The 18,103-nt window shown below is 41.2% G+C and overlaps 2 protein-coding genes across 14 annotated transcripts in view; both read left to right on the top strand.

Moving 5' to 3' along the window:
- Positions 1–18,103, top strand: part of CATSPERD (catsper channel auxiliary subunit delta) — a 128,200-nt gene that overhangs the window by 25,532 nt on the left and 84,565 nt on the right. For 11 of the 13 annotated variants that reach the window (XM_075611638.1, XM_075611642.1, XM_075611633.1 and 8 more), the window contains 4 exons: positions 1,040–1,159; positions 1,269–1,355; positions 4,457–4,610; positions 4,955–5,050. In XM_075611638.1, coding sequence (XP_075467753.1) covers positions 1,040–1,159; positions 1,269–1,355; positions 4,457–4,610; positions 4,955–5,050 — 457 coding nt within the window. The remainder of the gene's footprint in view (positions 1–1,039; positions 1,160–1,268; positions 1,356–4,456; positions 4,611–4,954; positions 5,051–18,103) is intronic. The other 2 variants (XM_075611634.1, XM_075611636.1) reach the window with 2 other exon arrangements.
- LOC142501579 (uncharacterized) lies at positions 12,023–15,496 on the top strand. Its single transcript, XM_075611645.1, has 2 exons — positions 12,023–12,465; positions 14,508–15,496. The coding sequence occupies exons 1-2, from the start codon at positions 12,189–12,191 to the stop codon at positions 15,455–15,457; spliced, it is 1,227 nt and encodes a 408-aa protein (XP_075467760.1). The 5' UTR covers positions 12,023–12,188; the 3' UTR covers positions 15,458–15,496.

Below are 18,103 nucleotides of genomic sequence, written 5' to 3'. Positions count from 1 at the left end.
CTTGTCTCCCTGGTGAGGTCAGGGGATGGCCAAATGGGGTGTAACCCCTTTAATCCTGGGCCACCCCCTTTCTCCCTCTACAATGAATAAATGTTCTCCCCTTTTTAATTGCCTTGTAAAATCAATATTGTGATTTGTTTCTGGTGTTTTCGTTTTTTCAAAAACGAACAAACGTTGTGTATGAATGTTATTGAAAAACAAAATGAGGCACTTAGTGGAATTTTATGTTTAGCGGTTTATTGTCTAAACTCAGATGAACCAGTTATTGGCAAATAAATTACAATGTCACACCAAACAGTGATATACACCACAAAATAGCAAGTATATGAAATCATGTTTAGAATCAGTTCAATGTATAATAACATATTTATACAGTTATAGAATATTAGCATGGTATAAATTTTTTAGCACATGAGGTTAATTTTGTAATCGCTTTTATTGGGACGCCCATGATGATTGGCGGGTGATTTATTTATTTTTAACATTAAAAAAAAACCAGAAGCCCTAATCATCCCACGGTCTCCTTTCTCATTACCTCGCCAATAATAACGCATATTCAAAATGACTGAACAAAAAAACAGGGAATGTCAGCATTCAAATACATCAAGATCATCAATAAGGTGCAGGATGAAATCATTTCCCATACAGAGTGGAATGCTCAAAAAAAGAGGTTCATTCTTTTAAGCTGAAGGTTGGGTGGCTCAGGGGAAAAATGAAAAATTCCTTCACTGAAAGGGTAGTCGATGCTTTGAACAGCCTCGCAGCAGAGTAGTGGAAGTTAATAAAAGCAATATTTTGATGGAGCAAAGGAATCATGGGGATCAAATGGGGTCTAAGGCTTCACAGCAGGTAGGTTTATGTCTACCACTATAATTTCTATGTAACATTAAGGGGCTAGTTTAATAAAGACCGAAGCGGCCGCTTGGGCTGTTTTCGGTCTACAATTTTTACATAATGGGGATTTTTTTTAAACGACCCAAATGGTTGCTTCGATCTTAATTGACTGAAGTCCCTAAGGCTGCTCCCGTATACTCCTCAGGAAATGAGTTCTTACGTCATTGCATATTCCAAAGGAGTACGTGCAAACAGAAGCATCATTTACAGTTCTCACGATGGAGGATTTCATTTCAAACCTCTAAAGCTGACTGCAAGAATCCAGGTATGAGACATTCCTTTTGATGTACAAGGAATCAATAACTGATGCAAAGAATAGAAGAGATTTATCAATCACCCTTAAAGTGAATGTATGTAATTATTTTTGCTGAAAGAGTATTCCAGGTATCGTGGAAGGCGTCTACAATTTTCCATCCATATCACAGATTGGACTTCTAGTGAGATATCCCGAAAAAGGAGTTGTAAGTTCACGTAGTAAAGATGAGGGTTTTTTTTTTTATGGGGAATATTTATTTATAAAATGTTTTACCAGGAAGTAATACATTGAGAGTTACCTCTCGTTTTCAAGTACAGTTAGGTCCGGAAATAATTGGACACAATTTTCATAATTTTGACTCTGTACGCCACCACAATGGATTTGAAATGAAACAACCGAGATGCAATAGAAGTGCAGAATTTCAGCTTTAATTCAAGGGGTTGAACACAAATATCGTATGAAACGTTTAGGAATTGCAACCATTTTCATACACAGTCCCCTTATTTCAGGGGTTGAAATGTAATTGGACAAATTAACACAATCATAAATAAAATATTAATTTTTAATACTTTGTCAAAAATCCTTTGCAGACAATGACTGCTTGAAGTCTGGAACGCATGGACATCACCAAACGCTGGGTTTCCTCCTTTGTGATGCTTTGCCAGGCCTTTACTGCAGCTGTCTTCAGTTGTTGTTTGTTCGTGGGTCTTTCTGCCTTAAGTTTTGTCTTCAGCAAGTGAAATGCATGCTCGATCGGGTTGAGATCATGTGATTGACTCGGCCATTGCTGAATATTCCACTTCTTTGCTTTAAAAAACTCCTGGGTTGCTTTCGCAGTATGTTTTGTCCATCTGTAAAGTGAAGTGCCGTCCAATCAACTTTGCAGAATTTGGCTGAATTTGAGCAGACAATATATCCCTATACACTTCAGAATTCATTCGGCTGCTTCTGTCACATCATCAATAAACATTAGTGACCCAGTGCCATTGTAAGCCATGCATGCCCATGCCATCACACTGCCTCCACCGTGTTTTACAGATGATGTGGTATGCTTCGGATCATGAGCCGTTCCAAGCCTCCATACTTTTTTCTTCCCATCATTCTGGTACAGGTTGACCTTGGTTTCATCTGTCCAAAGAATGCTGTTCCAGAACTGGGCTGGCTTTTTTTTTAGATATTGTTTGTCAAAGTCTAATCTGGCCTTTCTATTCTTGAGGCTTATGAATGGTTTGCACCTTGTGGTGAACAGTCTGTATTTGCTCTCGTGAAGTCTTCTCTTTATAGTAGACTTGGATAATGATATGCCTATCTCTTGGAGAGTGTTCTTCACTTGGCTGGATGTTGTGAAGCATTTTTTCTTTACCATGGAAAGGATCCTACGATCATCCACAAGTGTTGTCTTCCGTGGACGTCCAGGCCTTTTTGTTTTGCAGAGCTCACCAGTGTATTCTTTTTTTTCTCAGAATGTACCAAACTGTTGATTTGGCCACTCCTAATGTTCCTGCTATCTCTCTGATGGATTTTTTTTTTTTTTTTTTTGCAGCCTAAGGATGCCCTGTTTCACTTGCATTGAGAGCTCCTTTGAACGCATGTTGTGGGTTCACAGTAACAGCTTCCAAATGCGAATGCCACACCTGGAATCTACTCCAGACCTGTTACCTATTGATGATGAAATAATGAAGGAATAGCCCACACCTGTCCATGAAACCGCTTTTGAGTCAATTGTCCAATTACTTTTGGTCCATTGAAAAAGAGGGGGCTACATATTAAAGAGATGTAATTCCTAAACCATTTCTCCAATTTGGATGTGAATACCCCCAAATGAAAGCTGATTGACTGCACTTTAACCCCATATTCATTATTTAACTGTAACTTGAATTTATTTTGGTATACAGCCGAAATAACAAAACTTGTATCAGTGTCCAATTATTTCCGGACCTGTATGTCCTGGACATAGAGTTATGACGACAAATAATACATGGTTACAAATACAGTTATATAAATTAACATTATATACAATACATTGCATGCACAGTTAGAGAAGATGTATATTATAGGCTTATGTAACAGTTACAGACCAGATTAAAATGTGAGACAGCCTTTGTTTTGAAAGAACTTAAACTGGTGGTGGATGTGAGAGTCTCTGGTAGGCTGTTCCAGTTTTGGGGTGCACAGTAAGAGAAGGAAGGGCGGCCGGATGCTTTGTTGAGCCTTGCGACCATGAACAGTCTTTTGGAGTCTGATCTCAGATGATAAGTGCTGCATGTGGTAGTGGTGAGGAGCTTGTTCAGATACATGGGTATCTTGCCCAGAAAGTATTTGAAGGCAAGACAGGAAAGGTGAACTTTGCGCCTAGACTCGAGTGACGACCAATCTAGTTCTTTGAGCATTTCGCAGTGGTGTATGTTGTAGTTGCATTGGAGAACGAAAAGACAGATTGATTTGCAGAGGGTGTCAAGTTTGCTAAGGTGGGTTTGGGTTGCTGAGCCATATACTATGTCTCCATAGTCAATAATTGTCATTAGCATCTGCTGTGCGATACGCTTTCTGACCAGCAGGCTTAGGTTCCTGTAAAGTACACCTAGTTTGTCATAGGTTTTGGATGTCAGGGTATCAATGTGCATTCCGAATGTTAAGTTGGAGTCAAACCATATGCCCAGGTATTTAAAACTAGTAACAGGAGTTAGGGTGGTGTTAGCGTTGGTTCTGATCTGGAGCTCAGTCACTGGAAGCTTTAAAAATTTAGTCTTGGTCCCAAATACCATTGCTACAGTCTTGTCAGTGTTTAAAACAGTTTGTTTTGAGAAATCCAGTTTTCGAGTCTCAAAAAGTTAGACTGAAGTATGTGTTGAAGGTCGGAGAGGCTATGGCTGTGTGCATATAGGATTGTGTCATCTGCATACATGTGTATTGAAGCTTTCTTGCAAGCTGTGGGAAGATCATTGATGAACACTGAGAAGAGTAGGGGCCCGAGAACAGAGCCTTGCGGGACGCCACAGATGATATATATGTTGAATATGCATCAAACATCAGAAATGAACATGCTGACATTCATTTGGAGCTAAGACAGTCAATTTAAAACATTGGTGCTATAGGTGGCATTAGGGAGGATTTAAAAGAAACAGCTATATGGAGCAATAGGAGTAGTTAAAAGGAGCAATTATATGGAACAATAGGGGGAGTTATAGGGAGTAATTATATGGAGCAATAGGAGGACCTATAGGGAGCGGTTATATGGATCAACAAGAGGAGGAGTTTTCTATACATTTGGTAGTCCTATTTTTTATTTCATATTTTTATTTTTAGGCCAAGTTCGAGTTCATTGCTTCCACAATAAGCCTGATATCATTGGATTTTGCTTTGAACAGTTCAGATCCAATCACAGTCGTACAGCCACCTGGAATGAGAGGATTTACAGTTATCACTAACAAGAAATCATTGTTGTTCTCTTTCAACCATGGTAAAACACCACACACTGCTTATCTCCGTTGCCAGAAAGACCTGCAATGGGTTAATAATTTGCTAAGAAGTTTTATTTGATTCTTTTGAATATACCTAACATGGTAAAGGGGATAGATTATTGTATTCCTTTTTAATTTATACATTACCTGCTTTGAGTTAGTAATAAAACTTGGATTAAAAGTGTGACTGGATTTCACTAAACTCCGACTAGTGGTATTGGAATTTAGTCCTGTATCAATCGCTATTGAATTGAATGGCAGTTAATGCTATATGGAGCTCCAATACCTCTTATAATTCTTCCCCTTTGAGTGAAACTGACCAGATTCATTTTTGCATTCCCAGGTCAAATTGTATCTCCTTTAAAGGTACTTAATACGTCTGAATTCAACTTTACCTCTCTCTCTGATTCAGGAGACATTGTGCAGACTTTAGCTGTCAGTAAGTACAACTTACCTCTCGTTTTCAAGTATGTTCTCGGCACAAAATAAAGTTGACAACATTACAATTGACAGTTACAAATATGTTTAAAAGGAAATAGCCACTTCCGTTTCCTTCAGTCAGGGGCAGTTACGGTCATGTGCTCGCTACTGGTGGCCCTCTGGTGCCGCCAGACCTCCAGCATGGGAAATCTTAACATGAAGAACAGTTTGCATTTACAGGTCTGTTTATCAAGCTCATTTGGCATTCCGTTTTAGGGATAACCAATGCACCTGCACATACAGATGTAGCTACCTATTCTCTACTTCTTGCCTTGCGAGTTTTGCACAGCAACCTCTCCCACGCCGTGTAACCACTATGGTAATGAAAGGGTTAACCCCTCCCATTACGCACCCGAGAGGCCTAACCACCCACCCTGGGGCAACTACCCCCTTCACCCACCTCTGCTCCCAATAAACATTACAATACAGACATCAATACAATACATTGAACAACCCCCCCAACACATACAGTACAGTAATGGGCAAAATCCCTATTATGCATATCTGGATAATAGCTCATTTGCCCATTAAATAAAGAAACATAACCAAACATTAACCAGCTAGCACATAGTAAATTAAAGTTCTACTTAACCCTGTCAGGATGAAGGCCGTCCTCGTTCTCCTTGTCTTCCTCTTCTTCAGTGGGCAACAAAAGTAAAATAAAAAATTAACTACTGGCCACTAAACCCTTAATCACCTTAGTGGTTATTAATCCCCCTCCCGCTACCCACCCGGGAGGCCTAACCACCCTTCCCGGGGCAACTAACCTCAACTCCTACCCATTGTATAGAATTCTTTGTGTGGAACCTGCACTCCAATGCCGGGTCTGCTGTAAGTACACAATTGTAAATGAGAGTCCAAAAACACCATAGGGGTAATGATATGATGATGAATTCTGTGGTGTGGTATCCTTGATGGGGACCTATATTCCCTGAAGGAACTGAGCAAAGGTGCAACCCCCAGCGCAGGACCTCATTGGGGTGGGCCCTGGAACACTAAAGCACCACATTGCATGTCATTTGCATAGAATAAAGTCTCTTACTCACATCACTGGAGCATCCCCAATCGAAATGGTGTATGAAGCATGCTGCAACTTAGCTTGAAAATCCAAATCTGCATCCATAGAGGTAAAGGCGCACAGCAAGGAGAGTGGATCAAAAAAGCTAGTTTAAAAACATTGTTTATTGATCCATAAAAGAGGAATGGAGGTGCAAAAAACCCTCCGACATGTTTCTGGCACCTCCATTCCTCTTTTATGGATCAATAAAGAATATTTTTAAACTAGCTTTTTTGACCCACTCTCCTTGCTGTGCGCCTTTACCTCTATGGATGCAGATGTCCTCTACCCATTGATAGGCACAGTGGCACGCCAATACCCTATGGGCATAGTTTGATACTATGACAGTCATTGGGCAACCTGCAAAACAAAAAACCCAGCAGCAAATAAAAACATTACATTTCCATAAGACAAAACAAAATGCCAATAAACCAATTGATTGGCACAGTGCCACACAAATGCCCTATGGGCATGGTTTGTCACTATGACAGTCAATGGGCAACCTGCAAATTAAAAACAAGCAGCAACTAAAAAGACATTACATTTGAATTTAAAAAAAAGCCATTGCAATTAAAAAAATATGCAGCAAATAAAAGACATTACATTTGACTTAAAAAAATGTAAATGCAAATGCCAACCTAAAAAAAATACACAATTAAATAAAATACAATCCATGTGTTTCTTACTGACTCCAGCAGCAACATCAGCAACCTCTTGACAACGACTCAATACTCCACAACAGAACAAAACAAAATGGCTGCCATCACATGGTACTACAACCAGTCGGATTGTGAGATATACCATGTGAGGCATCACATGGTACATCCCCAATTTGATTGGTTGTAGTAAACCATGTGACAACGTCCATTTAAAAATAAAATGATGTTACATCCTTTGAAAGAAATGGAAGTTGTCACATGGTTAACTACAACAAATCACATTGGGGATGTATCATGTGATGCCTCACATGGTATATCTCTCAATCTGATTGGTTCTAGTACCATGTGATGGCAGACATTTTGTTTTGGTGACATCATCTAAAAGGGAGGGAAGCACGCGCTAAGGTAATGAAGCTGCTTTATTCTATTTTACGCTATTTTATTTTGATAACATAGGGCTCTATGCAGTAAGCGCCGAAAACGTGCAATCGCCAAGGGTACCTTATCGGCATGATTCTGCCGATTTTCCCTCTCCGTATGCAATAAGTGCCGAATCCCTTCCGAATCAAGCCGAAAAAACATTTGCTCCCACTCTGCCGATGATTTGCCGATCACACACAGGTGTATCGGCGTGCATGGCGGGGTGGTGTTAGGTTCGCCAATGAAACTTCTTGCTGAATCTGCCGAAGTAAGCATGTTTTGGATTGAGCGTCCCATTTAAAGGCAGCGTGTATTTTTATTCATTCTCTGTGTTGTTGGGAGTGAGACAGAGAGAGAGAGACACACAGAGCTGGCCGATTTGCATATTTCATATTGACTGAGACAGTTGTGGTGTATTGTGAGAGGTTTGTCCTGTGTTGTTTTGTTTACATCTTTGTCTTGTTTTCACTTTGTAAGTGTTCAGTGCGATTGGGTTTAAATTTTTTTTCTGTTCTTTGTGAGTGCTAGAGGTATGGCCGCAAGGCGTGGGAAGAGTGATGCTGGTGTGAGTGGTACTGGTAGTCGTGTGAGTACGCGTCTGAGTGAACGTAGGATTCAGGAGAGTGCTGTTGCTGCGAGTGCGACTGGTGTTGCTGTGAGTGCGAGTGCTGCTGGTTGCTCTGTTGCTGGTGCTGGTGGGGTGTCTGTTGCTGGTGCTGGTGGGGTGTCTGCTGCTGTGGTGTCTGGTGGTGGGGTGGTTGCTGGGGGGCCGCTTTTGGAGTTTCTTCCATTGGAAGAAGGAGAGTCCAGTCAGCAGCAGCCAAGCTCTGGGCCTGCACGTATTCGGAAGAAACGTGTGGAGCGGCTACGTAATTGTATTGTATTGTATTGTATTGTATGTCTTTATTTATATAGCGCCATTAATGTACATGGCGCTTCACAGTAGTAATACATGGGGTAATCAAATAAATAACAGATCATGGGAATAAGTGCTTTAGACATAAAAGTAACATTTCGGAAGAGGAGTCCCTGCCCCGAGGAGCTTACAGTCTAATTGGTAGGTAGAACGTACAGAGACAGTAGGAGGGAGTTCTGGTAAGTGCGTCTGCAGGGGGCCAAGCTTTATGTATCGTGTTCAGAATATCCACAGTGCTATTCATATGCTTCTTTAAGCAAGTGTGTCTTAAGGTGGGTCTTAAAGGTGGATAGAGAGGGTGCTAGTCGGGTACTGAGGGGAAGGGCATTCCAGAGGTGTGGGGCAGAAAGTGAGAAAGGTTTAAGGCGGGAGAGGGCTTTAGATACAAAGGGGGTAGAAAGAAGACATCCTTGAGCAGAACGCAAGAGTCGGGGTGGTGCATAGCGATAAATTAGGGATGAGATGTAAGGAGGGGCAGAAGAGTGTAAAGCTTTAAAAGTGAGGAGAAGAATGGAATGTGAGATGCGGGATTTGATCGGAAGCCAGGAGAGGGTTTTCATGAGGGGAGATGCTGAGACAGATCTAGGAAAGAGTAGAGTGATTCTGGCAGCAGCGTTTAGGATAGATTGTAGGGGAGACAGGTGAGAGGCAGGAAGGCCGGACAGCAGGAGGTTACAGTAATCAAGACGGGAGAGAATGAGGGCCTGAGTCAGAGTTTTAGCAGTCGAGTAACAGAGGAAAGGGCGTATCTTTGTTATATTGCGGAGGAAAAAGCGACAAGTTTTAGAAATGTTTTGAATGTGAGGGGCGAATGTGAGAGAGGAGTCGAGTGTGACCCCTAGGCAGCGTGCTTGGGCTACTGGGTGAATGATTGTAGTTCCAACAGTAATGTGGAAGGAGGTAGTAGGGCCAGGTTTGGGAGGAAGTATGAGGAGCTCTGTTTTAGCCATGTTGAGTTTAAGGCGGCGGAGGGCCATCCAGGATGATATAGCAGAGAGACATTCAGAAACTTTGGTTTGTACAGCAGGTGTAAGGACAGGTGTTGAAAAGTATATTTGTGTGTCGTCGGCATAGAGGTGATATTTAAACCCAAAAGATGTTATTAGGTCACCTAGAGAGAGTGTGTACAGAGAAAAGAGAAGAGGTCCCAGGACAGAGCCCTGGGGTAGCCCCACAGAGAGATCAATAGAGGAGGAGGAGGTGTTAGCAGAAGAGACACTGAAAGTACGATGGGAGAGGTAGGATGAGATCCAGGATAGAGCTTTGTTCCGAATACCTAGAGTATGGAGAATGTGGAGGAGAAGAGGGTGGTCCACTGTGTCAAATGCTGCAGAGAGGTCGAGTAATATGAGCAGAGTGTAATGACCTCTGTCTTTGGCAGCATTGAGGTCGTCAGTTATTTTAGTGAGGGCTGTTTCGGTGGAGTGAGCAGAGCGGAAGCCAGATTGTAGAGGGTCTAGGAGAGAATAGGTGTTGAGAAAATGGAGCAAGCGAGAGAATACAAGACGTTCAAGGAGTTTTGAGGCAAAAGGCAGGAGGGAGACAGGTCGATAGTTAGAAAGACAGGTAGGGTCAAGCTTGTTGTTCTTGAGTAATGGTATGACTGTTGCATGTTTGAAGGAGGATGGAAAGGTTCCAGAGCAGAGGGAGGAGTTAAAAATGTGTGTGAGCGTAGGGATTATAGTAGGAGCTAGAGGTTTTAGGAGATGGGAGGGAATGGGGTCAAGAGGGCAAGTGGTAGAGGGAGAGGAGGCGATCAACAGCGACACATCCTCCTCTGAGACAGTGGAAAAAGAGTCAAGGAAGGCAGGAGGAGAGTTAGGAAGAGGTGTAGGATGGGAGGAAGAAACAGAGGGGATGTTCTGCCGTATGGATTCCACCTTTTCCTTAAAATAGTCAGCAAAGTCCTGAGCGGAGATGGAGGAAGGAGAGGCAGCTGAGGGTGGTTTGAGTAGAGTATCAAAGACAGAGAACAGTCGGCGTGGGTTAGTCTTGTGCATGTTGATTAGTGCAGAAAAATAGGCTTGTTTAACTTGCAAGAGGGCAGAGTTGAAACAGGATAGCATAAATTTGTAGTGAAGGAAGTCTGCGAGAGTGTGAGACTTCCTCCAGAGGCGTTCAGAGGAACGAGTGGAGGAACGCAGCATGCGCGTGTGGGAATTTAGCCAGGGTCTAGGGTTAGAAGGGCGAGTGCGGCAGAGAGAAAGCGGGGCATGTAGATCAAGAGACGAGGACAAGGCAGAGTTGTAGTTCCTGACCAGGTTGTCAGGGTCTGTAGCAGAGCTGAGAGAGGAGAGGGTGGAGCTTAAAGTGGACTCAAAGTCAGGTAAGTGAATAGAGCGCAGGTTTCTGCAGAACCGGGGGGTAGATGGAGGTGGCGAAGGGGAGAAGCGAGATAGAGAGAATGAGATGAGGTGATGGTCAGAGAGAGGAAAAGGGGAAATGGAGAAATCAGAGAGAGAAAAGTTTTTAGTGAAAACCAGGTCTAAGTAGTGGCCATCCTTGTGGGTGCTGGCTGCAGTCCACTGTTGAAGGCCAAAAGAAGAGGTTAGAGAAAGAAAGTGGGAAGCCCAAGGGAGAGAGGGGTCATCAATGTGGCAATTGAAGTCCCCAAGGAGAAGAACAGGGGAGTCTGAGGAGAGAAAGAAAGAGAGCCAGGATTCAAAGTGAGAGAGAAAGGCAGAAGGGGAATGAGTAGAGGTAGGTGGGCGATAGATGACCGCCACATGGACCAGGAGAGGAGAGAAGATCTGGACAGTGTGAGCCTCAAAGGAGGGAAAAGCAAGAGAGGGGGGAATAGGAAGGGTTCGGTAACGGCAGAGAGAGGAGAGCAGGAGCCCCACGCCTCCACCCCTGCCATCAGGGCGCGGAGTGTGGGAGAAGGAAAGGCCACCGTAGGAGAGGGCAGCTTCCAGAGCAGAGTCAGACTGAGTGAGCCAGGTCTCAGTTATAGCAAAGAGAAGCAGGGAGTGAGAGAGAAAGAAGTCTTGCACAGAGAGGAACTTGTTAGAAAGGGAGCGAGCATTCCAAAGGGCACAGGAGAAAGGGAGAGAGGAGCGAGGGTGGCAGGGGATGGGTATGAGGTTGGAGGGGTTAACACCAGAAGGAGTAGAGATTGCATTTGGCAGGCGAGGACGAGAGCAAGTAGAAATAAGGCAGGGACCAGGATTGAGAGAGATATCCCCAGAAGCAAGGAGGAGAAGCATGGATAGGAAGTGGATGTGTGAGGATGATTTGTAGGGGTGTGTTTTAGTGTAGGGGATATAGCTGTGTGGTGTCAGAGGATGCAGGTAAGAAAGGAGTTCATGTGAACTGAGAAGTGGTGAAGGAAGGAGAGATGGAGATATATGAATAGAGTTAGAGACATACTGAGGCTGGTAAAAAGAAGTGCATAATTTGAGAAGAAGTGAAGTCACAGCAAATATAAATGGTAAAGGCAGCATCACAGCAGTAATGATGCAGTCTGGTATTGATGATATCCTCCTTTCCAGCGTAGTTCACATGCAGGAATCAGGGCCAGATGGGGTGTCCACTTCTTACTCACTTCTTTTGAACTTCCTTTTAAACTTCAGTTGTTCAGTCGTCCTCGGTTCAATGAAGAGGAAAACACAGTTCTTGTCACAGGGATTCTGGAGCACTATGACTGTCTTTATGGCCATTTACTAGGTAAGTCTATCTTTGCATTCATTCTTCAAAGACATGTTATCCTAGGTCATGTGAGATGTCTTAATATCAAAATATTATTATCTAATATCTATCAATTAAACTTAATTGTTACACACATATTCCTTCATGCTTTAGAACGACCATAACAATCAGTCTCAAAATGTTGCCAAACTTCATACAATATTCATGCAAGCTTCCTTACATTTCTATGTTTACACGTAAATGCTCATGTGGTACACATATTACACCTAAACCAGCATGTTTGGTATCTCTTTGAACAGGTAGCAGTTTAGGAAACTGATCGTTTTTATAATAATAATTAACGTCATATATTTTGTATGTATTTCAAAGGCGGACAAGTTCAGCATCAAAAAAAGAAATGTGGAATCAAATAACCTTGGCTGTGTCTGCGTGTGGGAATCATGTCAGGGACCGGGCGAATTGTCGGAAGAGATTCGATGATATCAGGGCAAACTTAAAGAAAAAAATACAAGCACAACGGATGCATGCTTCTGGCACTGGGGGTGGGCCACCAGCACAAGCTCTAATCTTAACTCCATTGGAGGAGCAGATGCGAGAAAATTTTCTTCCTGTCGTCGTGGAGGGTTTGCCCGGGGACAGAGATATCGGAATTTATACGGCTCCATTTCCACCAGGTGACAAATGTTACTGTACTAGGCGTGTTGTAGGTTACAGTTCTTATCTATATTTCCGCTGCTACTTATACTTTCTTCCCAATGTAAGCATACCTACATATATATCTGTATATATGTCTCTCTATCTATATCTATCTATATAGATTTATATCTAGTTGTCCTACAAAAAGTAACAATTAATATATATGGTGGCAAAAGGTGGCATTGAGTGCTCATTTGCATGTCATTTCCCTGAATCCCTTGCTGCAGTGGAAGCGCTGTATGCTAGTCGATGATGGGGAAAGACAGGGTTGCAGACCTGTCTAAGACATGCAAATGAGCATACAGTAATATTTACAGTTGCTATATATATATATACAGTGGTTGACAAATAACCAAAAAATCTACTCGCCACACAAAAAAATCTACTCGCCACCTAGTACCAAACGTGTGCTGCTTGGGCCAATATTTACTCGCCCGGGGGTTAAATCCACTCGCCCGGGGCGAGCAAATGTATAGGTTTGTCGAACACTGTATATATATATATATATACAGACATTAGTGATAATCTATGTTACACCTATAAACAGGGCATTACTGCCTCATCAAGTCTTGCATGGAAGATATTGCATTCAAAGGCGAACATTCATAATTTGCACAAACACATTTAGTTATGTTTAATGAAAGCTCTTTTTTCACTTCATGTACTATACTGAGAGCATAAATAGGAACATGTACCATATGGTATTTAATTGTGTTCATATGTAGCTCACTTCAGATGTGTCTTTCGCTCATGTACCAGTGTGTGAAACCAGCTGCAATTAATATGTAATCACAGCATAGAGGAGAACACAGGGGGTGGAGTTGTGCACGGAGCCAGATCACAGGGTCATGTTACGGTCAAGTCTTGTGGGACGCCTTACAGGTGGTAGAAACAAATAAAAGGTCAGGGTGTTGTCACGTCTTGGAAGAGGGACTACAGTTGTTAGAAGCTGACAAGGTGAACAGAAGTTCATCCCATTAATTTGAAATGGTAATTCTATGAAGTCTTTCACCCACCAACCCACTATAAATGAAAACGTACGTTACTCATTCGTTCACTCATATCTTCTTTTAACCTTATAGATACGCCACATTATCACACCAGTACCATCTGTGAGTGACACACTGCATGTGTTGATGAGTGTCAGCCACCATGAGCGCTACACCTGCTTCTCTTAAATGTTCACACAGATCACTAAAAACATTCATTCACATTTCCACAATTAGGTACTGAATTATAAGCACAGTCAAATTTGCTGTCATGGTAGTGATGTACATTATTATTGTTAGATTACTACACAACACATGCAGTGTATGTCCAACAGAACACTTAATTTTACAACGCATTCCTGCATGCACATTGTATGTTGTATGGTTTTTACAATAAATGTGCCAATTAGGTTCACATGTACATTGATGTTAAGATGGATAATGTACAGCTTGCCAGAAACATATTGTCATTAACTTATGTGATGCTGATATTTAGCCATAAATACTCCCATTACACAAACTTTATGTTAATTATGTACACATGTCAATAAAATTCGTATGTTATTCTTCTATATAGTTGCTCCTGAAGCTCATTTGTCACCTGACACTGAACATGTCTCATCAGCTGCCTCATCCAGCTCATCATCAAGCATGGAAGATGAGTGTATGAGGTGCAGGACATCTAATGTGTATATTTCTAGATGTTAATTAGCCATGCTAAATAAATGCGTTTCACATGTAATTAACTTCACATCAGTTATTGTCACAGAAGATGTAGTTTTTCATGACAACATGTATTGTGTGTGTTGTAAACTATCAGCTAGGAGTTGTGAGGTCACAACAACCTTTCATTCATTCTTCTTTCACACTGAGTCGAAACATAATTGTTACTTCAAGCATAAACTTTTAATTTGACACAAATGAAAAGTTATGGAAATATGTTATGTGTTACACTGTGAGAACAACTCTCATTATATTGATAAACCAGTGAAAGTTCCATGGCAGTTCATAATGTCTTTCTTTATTTGTAGAAGCAGATGTTGCCACTCAAGGACAAATTCACTCCAGTGACCATGAAGATGTTCCCACTCGTGGATTAACCCAGCATTCAAGTCCTCCTGCTCGTGACACCTACTCAGCTATTGCAGCTTCTGAAGAAAGAATCTTGGGTGAAGAAAATCGTCGCCATTCAGAAATGATGTCAGTGCTTGAAAGGATGATATCACAGCAGGAAAGGACAATATCACAAATGTCACAACTAGAAAGAGTCATCATCCAAGTTCCTAAAGAAATACAAAATGTAAACAGGACATTACAAGCAATAGTTGTGAATCTAAGCCAAGCTAATCAGTTGAGAATTACTGCAAGAGAACAACAATTCCACTTTACCCCATCTGAGGATGGATCTTTACATGCTGCTACTTTTTCTCCTGAGTCATCAGTTCTTCATTCCCCAGTTCTGGATGATACCGGTACAGTAGGTGCAAGTTCTGTGCAGATCCCTGTCAACATCCAACCGCTTACATCTGTTCAAAATCAGGAACGGACACCTGCAAATGAGACACGAAAAAGAAAGTTAGGCCAACAATTACTACTAACCAGCTTTTGGAAAAAGATTAAAACACCAAAACAAGAAACTGCTCCACCATCAGTCGTGCAATGTTTAGCAACTGGTTCACAACTGCCGCAGCCCACACCCAGTGCCCCTGAAGTGCCACAGCCCACACCCAGTGCCACTGAAGTCCCACAGCCCACACCCAGTGCCACTGAAGTGCCACATCCCACACCTAATGCCACTGAAGTCCCACAGCCCACACCCAGTGCCAGTGAAGTGCCACCGCCCACACCCAGTGCCACTGAACTGCCACAGGCCAGTACAAGTCGTACAGTTAAGGCCAAAGTACTTGGCAAAGGGAAAAGGCAAACACAACAGCCAACAAGCAGGCCTGTGACTCGCTCTCAAAAGGATAAACAAAAATAAATAATCACATTCACTAAATGTGTTGGTGTCCTGGTGGTGTTTAATGCAGACTATTTCATGCATAGTGTATGTATGATCATGTACAGATGCTTGCTAACATTCAAGTATGTCCTTGTACACATGAAGGTTTAGAAATGTTCACTGTCTGACTTAAGGCATATTTAATAACATTTGATTATGTATTAATCATCAGTTGATTAATGGTACAACATTACACAGTTGCCATGTTTATAGAAGCTGACATTCACTTACCTCTTGTTCAAGATTACATGTATGTGGGTTTGTTTGGTAATGTAGATAGTCATTGCATGCTAATATTATTGACATACAACTTTAAGTAACTATCCATATAACAGCATACATCTTGATGTTGTGTTTTCTGGTGTCTTAACTCTGTAACACATTACTTACCGTAATATTCTTTCATAGTTCATAATGTTGGCATGTGATCATGTATGATTTTTGGTTACAATAACAGATCTGTTAGTGTGTATTAATATATCTGTAGTCTCTCTGTATCTCTATGGATATATGTACACACACACACACACACACACACACACACACACACACACACACACACACACACACACACACACACACACACACTGTGTGTGTGTGTGTGTATATATATTAACTGATATATATATATATTTGTCTCTGCCACTGTTGTCAGCAAACAGGCCTTGTGTTAATGAGATATAAATGTTAGGACACTTGTTGAAATTATGGGATCAGTATGATTCAGCCCATAATTCACTCACCTGTATTTAACTTTGATTATGATTACAACAAGCCCTACTTACACACATCAATGGCTTCAGTTTAGCACTCTATAAAATATATATATTATCTGAATTAACAGTACAGGCCTTCATGGCTCAAAAGAGGCCTTGTTTGCTGTTAACTACTACTTATACACAGCTGACTCAAATAGGCCCTCAAACATACTCACCCAGTAATGTTATAAACTGTAATGAACTGTTAAGATAATTACAACAAGGCCTGTTTGCACACAAGGCCTTCAATGTAGATATATATATATATATATATATATATATATATATATATATATATATACACACATATATATATATATATATATACACATATATATATATATACACACATATATACAGTGTTCGACAAACCTATACATTTGCTCGCCCCGGGCGAGTGGATTTAACCCCCGGGCGAGTAAATATTGTCCCAAGCAGCACACGTTTGGTACTAGGTGGCGAGTAGATTTTTTTGTGTGGCGAGTAGATTTTTTGTTGATTTGTCAACCACTGCATATATATATACACATATATACACATATATACATATACACACACAATATATAGTTAATTATATATATATTTAATTACATATATATTTATTTATATATATATATATCTATGTATATATCAAGAGAGACTAACAGAGACAGTCAAAGAGAGAGCCAAACAGAGAGAGAAAGAGAGAGAAACAGTGAGAGAGAAAAACAGACAAACAGAGATGTGTGTGTGTGGTTAATTTTTAGCTAAGTGTAAGCAGAAATCTGTTCATCCTAGCACTGTAGAAGATTTCAGACACATTGTTATTTTAATTAAAATTGTCAACTTGTTTTGCACATGTTGATTGCCTAAGCCAAAAGAAAAGTTTCGATTCCTGTGAAAAGAGTATCTTAGACAAAGAATTTCTGCCAATTATTGTAACAAATTTCTGGTGGGAGAAAACCTAGGCGTATAACAGTGAGGTTGTATTATAACCTTGGAACAAACCGCGAAGATAACATGTAACTATTCACACATTCAGCAGACATCCGTATGCGCTCAACTTAGACACTGTACAGTTCAACAGAGAAGAAATGGCAGAAGCTTCCACATTGCACAGCCATCAACGTAAATCATAAAAATTTATGATTTATGAAGCAATCGAATCAACGGATGAGAAGAGGGCAACCATGGCCCAAATTTATGACTTGATCCAAAAGAAATATCCATACTACCAAGAACCAGCCAGAAAAACAAATGTTAAAACTTCTGTAAGATTCACTTTATCCGCAAATGAATGTTTTGAGCGTGTCCATGATCGGCTAGATCAACGATATGGATGCTGGCATGTTGCGCCATCATTTAAACTTACCATGGAACATGGAACATATCTTCTGTTATAAAGCATATTTTTGCCTAATACCAGTTACACTGAAGCCGCACCGACTGCCGCGTCTGCTGCTATACCTGCACCCTTCATTCATCAAGACTAGATGCAAGATGGACATAACTACTATGATATGTATCCAAACTTATATGGGCAATACCAATGCGGATGTGAAAACAACCAACAACTGTACGTACCTCCGGACGTCTTGTTTGAAGAAGCCACTGCAGATCCATATAACCGCCTCATGGAGATGTGTGTGATTCAGGATTCAACGGTTGCCTCAACCATGGATGATACTGTTGTGCCTTCCTGGAGCGAATTGTTGCAGCCAAATCAGTTTTGACTTCTACAAGAATGGTAAATACAAATTTCGTTATGCCTTTACTCAAATTATATATGTCTATCTACATTAATAATATACACCATTTGTTAGGCAAATGTGTGGATACAGCTTTACATTGCAGACAGGCTTACATGTAGCGTGCACAAAGACATTAT

Source organism: Ascaphus truei, chromosome 8 (genome assembly GCF_040206685.1).
Source record: "Ascaphus truei isolate aAscTru1 chromosome 8, aAscTru1.hap1, whole genome shotgun sequence".
In the NCBI taxonomy this organism is placed as follows: Eukaryota; Metazoa; Chordata; class Amphibia; order Anura; family Ascaphidae; genus Ascaphus; species Ascaphus truei.
The sequence above is the reverse complement of the archived record's forward strand: the minus strand, read 5'-3'. Positions and strand labels throughout refer to the sequence as shown.